Source organism: Rhinolophus sinicus, chromosome 7, assembly GCF_057876585.1.
Source record: "Rhinolophus sinicus isolate RSI-liver-muscle chromosome 7, RSI-T2T, whole genome shotgun sequence".
NCBI classification, from domain to species: Eukaryota; Metazoa; Chordata; class Mammalia; order Chiroptera; family Rhinolophidae; genus Rhinolophus; species Rhinolophus sinicus.
Genome location: NC_142507.1, coordinates 41947334 through 41962816, shown reverse-complemented (window position 1 = coordinate 41962816; position 15483 = coordinate 41947334). Strand labels below are relative to the sequence as shown.

At 37.8% G+C, this 15483-nt stretch overlaps 1 protein-coding gene across 1 annotated transcript in view; it reads left to right on the top strand.

Annotated features, from left to right (window-relative positions):
* Positions 1 to 7196, top strand: part of LOC109455135 (mitochondrial adenyl nucleotide antiporter SLC25A24-like) — a 44938-nt gene extending 37742 nt beyond the window's left edge. The window contains exons 7-9 of the mRNA XM_088799466.1: positions 2667 to 2834; positions 5040 to 5190; positions 6830 to 7196. Coding sequence (XP_088655592.1) covers positions 2667 to 2834; positions 5040 to 5190; positions 6830 to 7005 — 495 coding nt within the window. The 3' untranslated portion in view covers positions 7006 to 7196. The remainder of the gene's footprint in view (positions 1 to 2666; positions 2835 to 5039; positions 5191 to 6829) is intronic.
* The last annotated feature ends 8287 nt before the right edge of the window (positions 7197 to 15483 follow it).

Below are 15483 nucleotides of genomic sequence, written 5' to 3'. Positions count from 1 at the left end.
TGTTATAAACTTAGAAAAAATATATATTCAGTTTCAGTAATATTATACATTTTAATACTTTTATTTATACAGTATAAGAAATGGCTTAGTTTTGATGGTGCTAAAATAGGAATTATTGAGAGATTTGTATCTGGTTCATTGGCTGGTGTAACTGCCCAGACCTGTATTTACCCCATGGAGGTATGTATTATTATAAAATTTTAACTAAAGTAATGTTTTTAATGCAAATTATAACTTTTTAATGAATTAAATAAATGAATCCCAGATCAAGATTTTGTACAAAAAACAGCTTTATAGCTACAAGATTTAAATCTCATATCAAGTATCAGTTGGCCTTAGTAGATTTTTTGTTTTGTTTAGGGTAAAGGTAGTACTGTAGATGTACTAAGAAGATAATAATTTCATACATTGATTGTTTAATTGATTTATTCATTAATCAAATCAAATTTGTATTGCACACCCACTAGGTGGAAGGTTCTTTTCTAGATCCGGAGATGAGTCAGATAAGCATTTTTGTCATGGAGCTTATAGTCTAGAAGGGGAGATAAAACATGTGCATTAGTTGCTGAGCGAAATAAGTCAGACAAAAAAAGCAGAGAACCATGTGATTTCACTGATATGTGGTATATAAACCAAAAACAACAAAAGAACAAAACAAACAAATGAGAAACAGAAACTCATAGACACAGACAATAGTTTAGTGGTTACCAGAGGGTAAGGAGGGTGGGGGGTGGGAGATGAAGGTAAGGGGGATCAAATATATGGTGATGGAAGGAGAACTGACTCTGGGTGATGAACACACAATGGGATTTATAGATGATGTAACACAGAATTGTACACCTGAAATCTATGTAATTTTACTAACAATTGTCACCCCAATAAATTTAATAAAAAAAAAGAAAATTAAAAACAAAAAAAACATGTGCATTAGTAATAATGATCCAATACAGAAAATATAAATTCTGGATGAGACAGCAATGTGAAGTGCTATGGAAATTCAGAAGGGAGAAATTATTTCCAGTTAGGAATTTCATGAAAGATATCAATAGAATGTGTGAGTTTGGCTTAGAATTTGGATGTTCAGAGATGATGGGGAAGGGCATTTTAGGTGGAAATCATGACGTAAGCAAAGGAATGGAGGTAAAAGAACAGCTATTTAGGTTTGGGCTGGACGATACCATAGATAATGGGTTGGGGCCAGATAATAAAGGCTCTTGAATGTAGCTTATGAAATTGAATATTAATTTCTTAAAAAATAAGGCATTAAAGACCTTGGAGCCTGAAATATAATCTTGGTCAAGTTTTTTAGAGCAGAAGCAACTAGAGAAATGAGATGATTAGATATAAGATATTGGCATCACTCAGGGAAGTGATAGGGGCTTGAAATGTGATATTGGCTACAGGAAGTTTACTCATGTTAGAACTGTCTTGAGAACTGACAACTTGAGAAGTAGAAAGCAGGAGAAAGAAAAAGGAAGAAGGCGGACTCTATCTGGGTTCTGCGTCTCTAACAGAGATTGGAGGAAGTCAGCCAGGCTCTGAGAGATGATGTGTTCAGGTTTACATATATATTTAAATTGAGTTGTTGGTGGACAACCAAGTTACGATTTTCAGCAGGCAGTTGCAACCGTGACACCAAGACTTGAGAGATTTCAAGTCTTGATGTGTCTGTCATCTGCAAAGAAGTGTTAACAAAAAAAGTAGGTTTTTTTTTTAATGCTTAGAAGAAAACTTTTGAAAAGCCCTTAATTTAGGGAGTAAGAGGAAAGAAAACATGCTAGTGAAGCACACAGAAAAGATTTACTTGGGTAAGAAGAGAGTGCATTGCCCTGGAGAGGGCAAAGTTTTAAGAATAGGATTATCCAAAGTGTGGGGTCCTGCAGAGATGTTAACACATGGAACTGACTACTCAGAGGCAGTTCCAGCAAGACACACACTTTGCCCAATCAAAACAAAGTTTATACTTTTAAAAAAAATGTGAGCTGTTTGAAGCATAAGTATACTATAGAGAGCTCCATTAAATTAAATTAATGGGAAATAAGAGGACAAGGAGTGAGGTTCTATCAGAAGAATTACACTGAGCATAGGAGTATTGATTACAGGAAGCCCACTGGAGCCCACGGCGGCCCGTGTAGCCCTTGTTATGGTACTATTTTATGGGCACAAAGTGAGCCTAAGTCATATTAAATTACCGTTTACAGGCTTCACTGTTGCCATAGTTCCCAGAATATGTGTGTGTATGTAAGTACATATAGCATTTGTTTCCATCTTGGTCTTCACTTTAACATGATCATACGTTTTTCTTAAACTGGATATTGGCTGTAGTTCCTTTATTTTGAAGCAATAATGTTATCTCAAATGAATTTGTTTCAGAATACGTTGCCTTATAGCCCGTAAAAGGAGTTTGAGTGGATGCACCAATCAGAGCCACATGATTAATTTATTCTCCTGTGTAAATAATGTGTAAAAAAAGCTCTATACTGTATCAATTGTTCGTAATTAATAAGAGTCAATTAGTGAGAAGTTAAAATTATGTTTAAGATTGCTTTCTTTTTGGATTTCTATGGTAAATAGGAAACATTGTGATATAATACAATTTACTGAACTGCTAGATGAGTTGAGTGACTCTGATCAATATATTTTTATGATATCCTTTTACCTTTTAGGTAATAAAGACCAGACTGGCTCTAGGTACAACAGGACAGTATTCAGGGATTATTGATTGTGGCAAGAAGCTTCTGAAACAAGAAGGTGTCAGAACCTTTTTCAAAGGTTATATACCTAACATTCTAGGTATTATACCTTATGCAGGCATAGATTTTGCTGTTTATGAGGTGAGCGGGTGAGTTTATTCTCATAATAAGACATTATGTGTTAGATTTGAACATTTGTTACAATAATAGTTTTTATTCTAAAAATCTTGATGTAAATGACTTTTCATGAAATAGCTTCTGACCAAGAAGTGAATTGAATGGTTTTATTTGGCTTTTTGTTTATATGTTAATTGTCTGGTATTCTAATAATTTTGTTTGGTGGTTTTTTTGGTGTATGTGTGAATTAGTTTTTGGTAATAATAATTATAGATGAAAATGCTGATAAACAAATATATGGTGATGGAAGGAGAACTGACTCTGGGTGGTGAACACACAATGGGATTTATAGATGATGTAATACAGAATTGTTCACCTGAAATCTATGTAACTTTACTAACAATTGTCACCTCAATAAATTTTAATTAAAAAAAAAAGCTGATAAAATAGTGATTCTCAACTCTGGATGCATATGAGAATTACCTGTATGTGTATTGTTAAAAAATAAGATTCTTGGGCTACATTCCAAGATATTCTGATTTAATTATCTTGGGACTCAGGTTTTTTTAACTCCCTAAAGGGATCTGACACACGGTTGTGAAAATGAGAATTGAGGAGAGGAGTAATTGGGGGTTACGAGGCAGAGGTAGCGTGCAGATGGGCAGATACCCTAACGGTGTAGTGCTGAGTGGACAGGATTCCAGGTTACTCTCCTTTCTGCCAATAATTTCATTTTTATGACCACACATCTGTTTCAGGTAAACCATCTTAACCACGTATACCATTTGGTCATAAGAACCAGGTGAGAGTATGTGACCAGTGTAACTTAAAGTCATTCTCAATAAAGGAAGGACAGCTCTGTAGGCACAGGAGCAGTGGTACTTCTGGCACGTGGTACCACCATCATGTTAAAGAGAGCCAATTTCATTTAGCACTTAAAAAAATATATGCTTTCTTTTTTTGGTAGAAGTTTAAAGTATTGAATATTATAATGTTTTTTTTCCTTTTTGTTTTCTTGCTTCTGTGATCTTATTAAAATAAATTCATTACGTCTGTCTAATGTTGGTCTCTCTCCATTCTTTCATTTCTACAGTTCAGTATCTTTTGCGTTCACACCAGAATGACATTACATGTTTCTCTTTTTATGGTTGCATAACTATAATAAATGTGTACTGAGTAAAGACATTTTAAAATTGATTTTTTTCAAAAGCATCAAATTATATATTTCATAGTAATTGCTCAGTATATAATGGTAAAGTTGTGTTTGTTAATAAATAAACTGTTCTAAAAGCATTCAGCTATATTTTAAACCCACTATTTCTAAATACAGTAGTACCTCGGTTTTCGAACATAATCCATTCCAGAAGACTGCTGGAGTTCTGAAACATTCGAAAACAGCTGACAGCTAGGCCTCAGGATCTTGCACTCAGCGGAAGACATGTGACATGTTCGACTTCTGAGGCGTATTTGAAAACCGAAGCATTTACTTCCTGGTTTACCGCATTCGTAAACCGGAATGTTCGTCAATGGAGACGTTCTAAAACTGAGGTACTACTGTAATTCCTTCTAGTTACTTCCATTCAAGGAAAAGCAAATTTAGAAAGATGGATATTCCTTTAAACTTGAGAAAATATGGTTTTGTTAGCCTACAGTGAGTTCTGCAGTCTTCTCTATAATATTCTGTTAATCCCTTTGAGAATCTCAAGAATTCTGCTTGGGTGTTTGAATATAATTACAAACCAAAACAATCAAGCAAAACAAAATAAAATAAACAGAACACACACAGAGACACAAACATAGGAGAATGAAAACATCATTGTGAGGTTGTATGAATGCGTTTATTTGAACACATCTGTGCACCCTGTCCCTGATAGGACAGCAGGGTTAGCCCCCTCTCTACAAGGAACAGGAACAATCTTTTGTAAAGATGTTGGAAAGTTAATGCAAAGTTATTAAAATCAAACAACCAAGCTTGACTCCCATGTATCAACTTTGTTACCTGATAACTTAGACTCTTTGAATGAGTTTCCTCATTTATAAAATTTTAAAATGGAGACAATATTGACTTGTCAAGTTTCTGTAGGATTGAAAGAGCATCTATGAAAATGCTCAGTATAATTCTTGAATCAAGAAGCTACTCAATAATGTTTATTGAAATTGACTGAACAATGAACTTTACTTAGACTTCCATAGTAGTTAAAGGATATTTATTCCTTTCTTCTCTTTCAGCTTTTGAAGAATTATTGGCTAGAACATTATGCAGGAAATGCTGTAGACCCTGGGATAATGGTTTTGCTGGGGTGTAGTGCATTGTCTCACACTAGTGGTCAGCTAGCCAGCTTCCCTCTGAACCTTGTTAGAACACGGATGCAGGCTCAAGGTGAGTTTTTTTAAATGAAGTAATAAGTTTGAAAAGTTAACAAAAATCGTTTTAATGAAGTAATAATAAAAACTAAGTTATAAACAGTTTAATGAAGTTGTTTTAAGCGAGAAGTTAATGATTTCAAAAACAGAAAAACTGTAGAATTGGTAAATAAAAAACTAACTGATTTTTAAAGCATAATCTTGAATTTATTGTTTTATTGTAGAGCCTTTTGTGAATTTTAGATTTCATTTCTTTTATAAAGTTCTGTTTGGAACTCTCCACGTTTCCTTCCGTTACTGACGATCTCTTTCAGGAGTTTACAATTAGGAAGTACCAAGCAGAACCACAGAAAAGATTTTGCTTTCTTCAAATTGAATCAACAGTTACTCAATATGAACATGTAATTTTCTCCTAGTTCTGCTATCATTGTTATATTCTGCATCAGGAACTTAATACATTTGTGGAACTGAACGCAGTTGTTTTGTATTTCAATCCACATTACAAGGAGATATGAAATAGAAGGAAAGGTATCTGTTTTGTTCCTCTCAAGTGAAATGTTAGGAATTTAGATTTTAAGCACCTGCGTTTTTCACTTGTCAAGAAGAAAACCTTGCATAGACCTATTACTATCTTCCTGAGTAAACTATGTAAGGGGTCATGCGGTAAGTGGTGTTCTTGTACATTCTTTTTCCTCTTCTTTTGGGGAAGATTTTTGGATTTAATTTATATTGCAGTCCAGATGAGGAATCTCTCTATTCATCCCATCACCCATCCATCCCCCTGTCAAATTATTTATGTGATACCCAGTTCCCGCTGCTCTTTTGAGGTTCCTTATTAAAGACTTTTCCTGTGTGGTCCAATAGAACTTTCTGCAACGATGGAAAGATTTCGTGTCTGTGCTGTCCAGTACGGTGGCCACCAGTCACACATGGCTGTCAGGCACTTTAGATGTTGCTTCACTAGCGCAACTGAATTTTCAGTTTTATTGAATTTTAATCAATTTAAATGTGAATATCCATGTCATGCAGTCTCGGCTCCCGCTCCCTGCACAAGAATGCAGGATATGGTGAGCCCAAAAAGGAACAACTGAGCCACAGACGGGGAAGTCATACCACTATAGTCTCCATGGCGGTTGTCCGAGACGCAAAGGCAAACATCCGCCAGTACCCCAGGCATCTTCCTGCACCCCAGTCTTGCTGGCGGTCGGGTGAGACACAGGAAGAAGGATTCACATGATCCGCAATGTAATCTGCTTGCTAACTGCACTTGCTAGTGGCAATCCGCCCTCCGCCTCTCTGCCAACCAACAAACCCCCTAGCTTAGCCAGGGCAGTTATATTAGTGGATAATGGCTAACTGGTAACAGCTGAAGGCCATCCAGCTACAGCAGATGGCCATCTGATTACAGCTGATGGCCATCTAATAACTGAGCCAGCACCTTTCCACGTGAGGCCGAGAGCCTAGAAACTGCTCTCTGGGACTCTGTTCCCACACCACATGTGTCTAGTGACTACTGCACAGGACCGTTCTAGTATAGGTAGGGAGAAAGGTGTACTCTGAAGTAACTGCAGCCTCTGTAAATTCTCATTAATCACTGGACTTTCTTAATATATGAAGATAAATATTGAATTACACTGATTTTTTTCAATTTATAGCACTGGAGCAAAAAGGAACAACTTCTATGATTCATCTCATTCAAGATATATATAACAAAGAAGGAAAAAAGGGATTTTTCAGGGGTCTCACCCCAAACATCATAAAAGTGCTTCCTGCGGTAATCATCAGCTGTGTGGCTTATGAAAAAGTGAAAGGATATCTTGGATTAATTTAGAAGTGAAATACTAAATTGTTGTCATTACTATAGCCACTTAATTATAAGATAATACCTGGGTTGTAAACAGAAACTTATTTTTTTTCTAAAAGGACAGAAGTATCAAATAATTGTTAAAACATTTTCTCTTTATCTATTACAAAATCTATAAATTAAATAACCATTTGGTATAGTTCTTTGATAATTTGAAAGCCTTAATATTCACAGAAGTTTATTTATATTTCCAACTACTCTCCCTTGAATAATTTGAAACTTGTTTTTATTGGGTTTAAATATACCATAGTAACATAAAAATTTGATTAGTGGTAGCAGTTTATATTAACCTTTTTGTATTTAAACACATATTTTTTTAAAAAAATGCTAAGCTTGAAAAATGTTTTATAAAAGAAAAATCAGTGCATTTAAAATTGACATTAATAGCAAATGATGAGAGTCCATTTCTCTTGTTTAAGCAAAGTGGAAAGTTGGCTTCATAATTCCTTCTATCAGATTATGGATGGAATAATGATAACATGATAACCTATTTCTTCTCTGGGTACTTTTATTTGTAAATATAAACACTGTTGGTTCATTTTTATTCTTGATATTTTCAGCTGTTATAAAGAAGTCAGCATTGAGACAAATCAGCATTGGACAAATTTTCGTTTATTTTCTGGTTGAGAAACATTTGAGAGGAAGAATTTTAAAAATTAAATCCAATATTTCATACTTGTTGAAGCAATTCTTATTCAACTTAGAAGTTGATTGAGTCAGCCCATTGAAGTCCTAAATATCTCTTTTTTTGTTTTATGAAAAAATGAATCCTATTCTCTATTGGAATTATTTATCACTTAATTATTTAAATGCTTGAACTCAGAGTGTGGTGAGACAGTGGTAATGGCCTCGTTGGCCATGATAGTCCTCAAATGAAGAACTGCCCAGCTAAGCTGACTGCAGTTCAGGCTTAGAGCTGTAAGGCTTTGCTGATCCCCAAATTTGCCTTCGTTAATTTCATCAAGACGATCAATTTTTTTGGTGATAGATTAATTAAAAATTATTCACAAAATTGAGATATATATCACAATGCAAGTATATTAATTTATAGTGGAGCTTCATACTTTCCATTCATTGGAATACCTTTATACCTTCTCTGGGGCACCATTTCCTGATATCAAGTTACCCAGGAAATCAAATACATAATGAAAAGATTAATGTGGAATTAGAACCAAGAGAGGAAAATATTTTTGAGGATTGTTTCACTCAGATCCATCCCAATTAAGGTGGGAAGAGCTGGGAAGCTTGTAGACAAGGGAGAGCTGCTGAGACCTGAAGTAGGAGAGAGGAGAGAATTGTGGAACTAGAGCTAAACTAAGCCACGGACCCCCACAAGGGAGGAGGCAAATCTGACGTGAAGTCTGGGAGTGGGTGTGTAAGAAACTTGAGTAATGGTGGTAGTTGTGCAGATAGATGTTTTCAAAGCATTACAAGTTGGTGAAACATCTTACACAGTAACAGAAATGGTGAGGTCCATGGTGCATTAGGGAAATTGCAAGTTGCCTGGTCATTTTCAAACATACGGTGTCTAGGAAAGTTTAGTGAGATGTTGGGGCTATTGCTATAGGTTGGTGGCAGGTCATGGGGAGCTTTGAATTATATGTGATAATGACATACTCTTGTATAAGAAGATGACTTTGACAATAGAACAAAGCCATTGACAGAGGACACTGTAGAGCCAGTGAGACCAATTTGGATGTTATTACCATCGCCCGAGTTATAAAAGACTGGTTTCTAAGTAAGGGCTTCTCTTTAGACTAGGTGGACCCTATTATTGTGCCAGAGGTCAAAGTCCAATGCTATCTTCTTTTTTATTAAAAAATTAAAACTTACTTTATTAAGTGCCTGCTATGTGGTAGATATTATTTCAAGGCACTTTTAAAGATTCTCTTGCTTAATTCTAACACCATACTAGAAGGTTGAGATTATTATCCCAATTTTCAGTTGAGGAAACTAAAGTTAGAGAGGTAAATGCCGTGAACAGATCTTTTAACACTGCCTCCCTCGTTAAGGACTGTGCTCATCCTTTGCTTTCACAGCCTCTGTTTCACATGGAAGCCTACTGTCAGCCAGAACTTTGGCCATCTCTTTAAGTGCTGATTTAGCCCATTGTTCTTAGGGTACAGCCTCTCAGTTCTCTTAGACTTATTGCTAAGATTATTGGCTAGGTTAAGGAGTGGGTTCTAGAAAAGACTTAGTAAGATGAATTCCAGACCAAGGCGGCCCATAGCAGAAGTGATGATCTGGGAGATGCTTGGGATAAAGTGCCCACTGAAACTTTTGACTCCGAGAAGTCTCTAGACTTTACCAAGAAAGGCAAGGAGAGAGCAGGTGAGAAAATTCCAGCATGTTGATTATACCATGCTAAAGGGTGGTTATAAGCCCTTGCAAAAACATAAAAGCATCCATGGGTTCTCTGGGTCTGTAACATTTCAGGAAACACTGTTTTTTCTTTTCTTTTCTTTTTTTAAAAAATTTATTGGGGTGACAATTGTTAGTAAAATTACATAGATTTCAGGCGTACAATTCTGTATTACATCCTCTATAAATCCAATTGTGTGTTCACCACCCAGTCAGTTCTCCTTCCATTAATATATATTTGATCCCCTTTACCCTCATCTCCCACCCCCTACCCCCTTACCCTCTGGTAACCACTAAACTATTGTCTGTGTCTATGAGTTTCTGTTTCTCATTTGTTTGTCTTGTTCTTTTGTTGTTTTTGGTTTATATACCACATATCAGTGAAATCATATGGTTCTCTGCTTTTTCTGTCTGACTTATTTTGGTTAGCATTATACTCTCAAGATCCATCTATGTTGTCACAAATGTTCCTATATCATCTTTTCTTACCGCCGAATAGTATTCCATGGTGTATATATACCACAACTTCTTTATCCATTCGTCTATTGAAAGACATTTTGGTTGTTTCCATGTCTTGGCCACCGTAAACAAAGCTGCTATGGAAGGCAGTGTGGAGGTTCCTCAAAAAATTACGAATAGAATTACCATATGACCCGGCAATCCCTCTCCTGGGTATCTACCCAAAAAATCTGAAAACATTTATACACAAAGACACGTGAACACTGTTTTTTCCATCTCATTTTTGGGCTAGGGTCTAATTTTCTCAACAATCTAGTTTCAGATATTAGTAAATCTGTTCTAGATAGGTGAGAATAAAATCTTGAAATAAAGAACCTTAATTTCACGGGAGCTGAGCAGTCCACTAATTGATGTGCAGTTCTCAACCTCCATGGAGGGCTGGTGTCCTTACGGATGGTCATGGCAGACTGATGGAGAAAACTGGAGCCATGAACTTTCCCTGACGCTGTTGGGAGTGTCCATCTGCCATGTCCTAATCCCATCTTACACGTTCTCAGTGATCACCAGTTTTGTGTCAGTGCCTGACTGTGCCCCAGGGCGAAAGGAGTCCAGGCTGGCAGAACAAAGGGAACCTTCTCCCCATTAGCACTGCCACCAGGGGTCAATGCAGTGTTGTTCTAGGGGCCAAGACGGTCTCCCCGTACTTATGTAAGGTCTAGGCTCATTGTATAATACTATTGTGAAATAGTTCAGGTGCTAAGCTAAGCCAGGTGTCCAGAAAGCGACAGAAGCCTTAGCACTCAGCACAATAGTTCTCTAAACTGAGAGCTGTCCACCATGTGTCCCCATAGGAGTGACGGGCCCCGAGGGAGCAACCTGCCTACCTAGCTCCCCTCTGCTCTGGCACCTACGAAGAGACCAGTGTTATACTTCAGCCAATTATCTGGGGCCTACCCTCCTTTTAGAGAACTTGATAGCCTGTCTTCCTCCTTTGGAACTTCTGACGTCATCTTAGATCAATAGCTACATATGAAACCTGGCTCTGGGTCTTCAAATGCAGCCCTTTGAGGTTTGCAGCTTTACACTCAGGTCTCAGTTCTAACCTTTCACCTCATCCAGACCCAAGGTCTTACATCCCTTTTCTGTGCGGCCATTTGCCTGCTATCGTGAGACTCCAGTGAGATAATGGATATGAGAGTGTTTTGAAAACTGCAAATATTATGTAAGAATATTATCATTTTTAGGGGAAATAATGTGTTGTGCTGAGGTAGACAGGGTACTTTGATTCAGAAAGACCTAAGTTCCAGTCCTATCTTTATCATTTATTATCTTTGATATTTAGAGATTCAGTTAATCTTTGAGTCTCAGTTTCCGTATGTTTTAGGGGGAGACAATAATGTTGCCTTTAAAAGTGAGATATAATTGATGTAACATTACAATAGTTTCAGGTGTACAGCATGATTCATTATTTGTATATATTGTGCAATAATTACCGCAATGACTAATGCAGGTAAGGACCGAAGGGCAGAGCAGGCAGCATTGGCAGAGAAAACTACATAGACCTTCAAAATGCCCTTGAACTCCTTGAGCAGGGGGAAAGCATTGAGAAATCAGGACAGGCAAATCCAGGACAGCAGGCAGTATGCTTAAAGAGCGCTCTTGACTGAACCAGAGCATTTTTGGGGGCTATGGTTAGGGCCAGATTGCATTTGATCAAGGAACTACTAGATGGTAGTAGGAAACCAGAACTATATGTCATCTCGCTGGGTCTGGAGGTGGAGTAGGTGTCTTACTTGCTACTTCCATACAATTATCTTGCCCTTTTTCACAAAAGCACCCATTTTTGAATCTTAAGCCATCAGACTAACCCACTCACAATCCCTCCTGCTGTAGTCACCTGTTATTCCCCCGGTTACACCTGCTCATCCCTTAAAGATTTTAGCTCCTGGTTCATGGTCACTCTCTTTAGCACTTCTCCTGTCACAGTCGGGTGATTTCAATATCTGCAAAGATATTGTGCAGATTTCTGCATCACGTTTTAGGACATTTAGCATGTCAGAGCCCTTTCTACTAAATGTCAGAGCCACCCCTCCAAACTTTATGACAATCAAAAGTGCTCCCACAAGTCTATACGACTTAAGGCAAAAAAACTGCACATGAGCACTATACTCTAGGTAATAAAAGCTCCATATAGGTTAACCATTCTGAAACCACTATATGTACAGAGGTGCCAAAAAAATGTATATACATTTTAAGAAAGGAAAAAACTGTATTAAAATTGTAATAATATATTCTGATAACAAAAGATGAATACAAGTCATGTGTATACGGGGAGTTTTTAGCCACTAAACAAATAACTGTATTGAAACACCCTCCTTACTCACCTGATCTGGCCCCCAGTGACTTCTTTCTTTACCCAAAGAGAAAGGAAATATTGAATGGAAGACATTTTGATGACATTCGGGAGATCAAGGGTAATACGACGACAGCTCTGATGCTCATTCCAAAAAAAGTTCCAAAATTGCTTTGAAGGGTGGACTAGGCACTGGCGTTGGTGCATAGCTTCCCAAGGGGACCGTGGTGATATTCAGCAGTGAGATATGTAGCATTTTTTCTAGGATGAGTTCGCGAGCTTCATTGTCCGACCTCGTACATTTTTTTGGCACCCCCGGTATACTGTAATTTAACAGTTAAGTAAATGCTGGCAGATGGTGGAAGCCACGTTTCTCACTATTGGAGTGGGAGGTTACAGATCAACAAGAGGTGAAAGCTAGAATGAATGATCCAGGTGGTAAGGATTGGTGCTGGAGACATCAGTAAAAACTTACGTTTATCTTAATACACATGTAGATTAATACATAGAGGGGGTATTTGTAGGTAGGTGTAGTTACACAGGTGAGTATGCACACATCTGTTTCTTTGCTCTGTCCATTTAGGTGGCCTAAAAGAAACAACACCTCAATAGCAACAAGCACACTGAACACCCAGATCTTGGTTTCTAATACCATTCTCCATTGAAGGGACAAGGGATCCTTGAAGAAATAGCTGATTCTAGGGCTGGGGAAGTAACATGATGGACGTGAAGACACAGAGGCACACCTCGAATGGGGTCATATCAAAGGCACACAGGACCCAACTGAAAAAGGCTCCCAATCACCAAAGCTGGAACAGTTTGGGCCACAAATTTAATGAAGTAGTATTGGATTATAACCCAACATATAAAATAAATATCCATGAGTCCATACTGATGTAAATAAATGATTAAATAAATAAATAAATAAATAAATAGGGGTGGGGTGGAGAACAGACAAATCTGTACAGGAGAATTCCAAATAATTTATGTAGACACTTCTCCCTCAACTCCACACTCATTCACTGTGGGCCATGCATTGTGACTTCCTAAGAGTATAATACGGAAATGGGATAAAGAATAACTTTACTGGAGACACGTGACAGACAGCACCTCAGCCACGTAATGAAAGCCGACATCAACTGAGTGGTACTAACAGTATGTACTATTGATACCATGTGACGAGAAAGGCACTTTCCCTCTGTGTCTTCCTTCTAAAAACCCATAACCCGTAATCATGAAAAAACATCGGAGAAGTCCCAATGGCGAGACAGTTTACAAAACACTTGGTCAGTACTCCTCAAAACGGTGAAGGTCACCCAAAACAAGGAAAATCTGAGAATCTGTCACGGCCAAGCCAAGAGGAGGTTAAGGAGACATGATGACTAAATGTAATGTGGTATTTTGGGTGGAATCCTGGAAAAGAAAAAGGGCAGTAGGCTAAAAATGAAGCAAATCTGCATATAGTATAGACTTTAGTTAGTGATAATAGTATGGGTTCTTTAATTGTGACAAATGTACCGTACTAATTTAAGATGTTAATAATATGCAGAAACTGGACATGGGTACCTGGGAATTCTCTGTATTATCTTCACAACTTTCCTGTAAAGCTAAAACTAGTCTAAAGTTAAATTTTAATTTAAAAGTAATTATAACATGCCTCCAACAATTATTATTTCTAAGTTGCTCCCTAGGAGATGGTGTTATTTTCATTGAGAACCTACTGAGCTAGTGCTGTACTTTAAGCTCTGAGGTCTTCCCTCTCTTGGTTCTCTTAGAAAAATTGAAGGTAAGGTGGGGTGCACTCATTTGTTCAGGAATAGCTCAAGACATTGTTGCACTTGCCATGTGGTTTGTGAAAAATATTTTCGATAGATTATTTGATTTGCTGCCCAGTTCATAATTGTAATAATGATATTAATTAAATGATAATATTGATGATGGTGATACTAATAATAAATGTCAGAGGGAGGTGGGGAGCAAGTTGTGTTTCTTGTTAACTCCTGCATAGTTGAAAGTAATATACTTGGGATGGGATTCTCAGATCTATTACTGGAAAGACGAGAAAACTGCATTGGTGTGACTTTGTTCTTAAATAAGCAATTAGTGTAGTTGACTTTCTTTGCTGTCCAGAGTAGACACCGAGCTGTAAGGAAAGTGGTATTATTCTGTTAGAATATACAGTGATGCCAGCAGTGGCAGAATGTTTTCCTTTTTTTTTATTGGGGAAGGGGAACAGGACTTTATTGAGGAACAGTGTGTACTTCCAGGATTTTTGCCAAGTCAATCGTAGTAGTGGAGGGCGCAGTTAAGCTCCAGGTCCAGTTGCCATTGTTAGTTGCAGGGGGTGCAGCCCACCATCCCTTGAGGGGAGTCGAGGAGTCGAACTGGCAACTTTGTGGTTGAAAGCCCGCAACCTTAATGTTGAGAGCCTGTGCTCCAACCAACTGAGCCATCTGGGAGCTCAGCGGCAGCTCATCTCAAGGTGCCATGTTCAATCTTAGTTGCAGGGGGTAGAACCTACCATCCCCTTGCGGGACTCGAGGATTTGAACCCCAACCTTGTGGTTGAGAGCCTTCTGGCCCATGTGGGAATTGAACCGGCAGTCTTCGGCATTAGGAGCACGGAGCTCCGACCGCCTGAGCCACCGGGCCAGCCCCAGAATGTTTTTCTTAGCAAGGTAGTTGCTCTGTAACCAGAGAGAAAAGCCTCAAGAGAAGGGAATGAATTTCTTTTGTTTTTTTTCTGGTTTATTTTTAAGTGGAACTGACTTTTGAACATTTGACAAATTACATATAATCTGATATACTGAAATCCAAGTCAATTAAATTCAATCAGGAAAATCTATCTGTGCACTGATATCCTCTACCAGAAAATGTCCTCTCCCCTTTTCTTTAATTTGGATTCATTGGGAACCGCAATGCTTTGACATAATCTTGGGCCCAGGCAAATTGTTGATTTTTCCAGCAGTGAGCACCTTACCTAAGTTTAGGAGCTGCTTATGAGGATTTACAGAATTTAATACCAGAAAGAGCATTAGGAAAGGCTCTCCTGGTATCTGAAGTAGTAAATATAAAACTGAGAGCTGTTACAGCCATGTTTTCTACCATGTGAAGAAAACTAACCTGCATTGTGGGAGAAGATGGAAGCAGGAGCACAGCGGGAAGCAGACAAGATAGGGAGTCTTGAGGCTGTTTCACTCGAGTGAAACCTTGTTTCACCTGAGGCTGTTTCCATAAATTAACTTTGTGCATAAAGAGTTCCTGCTGCAGTAC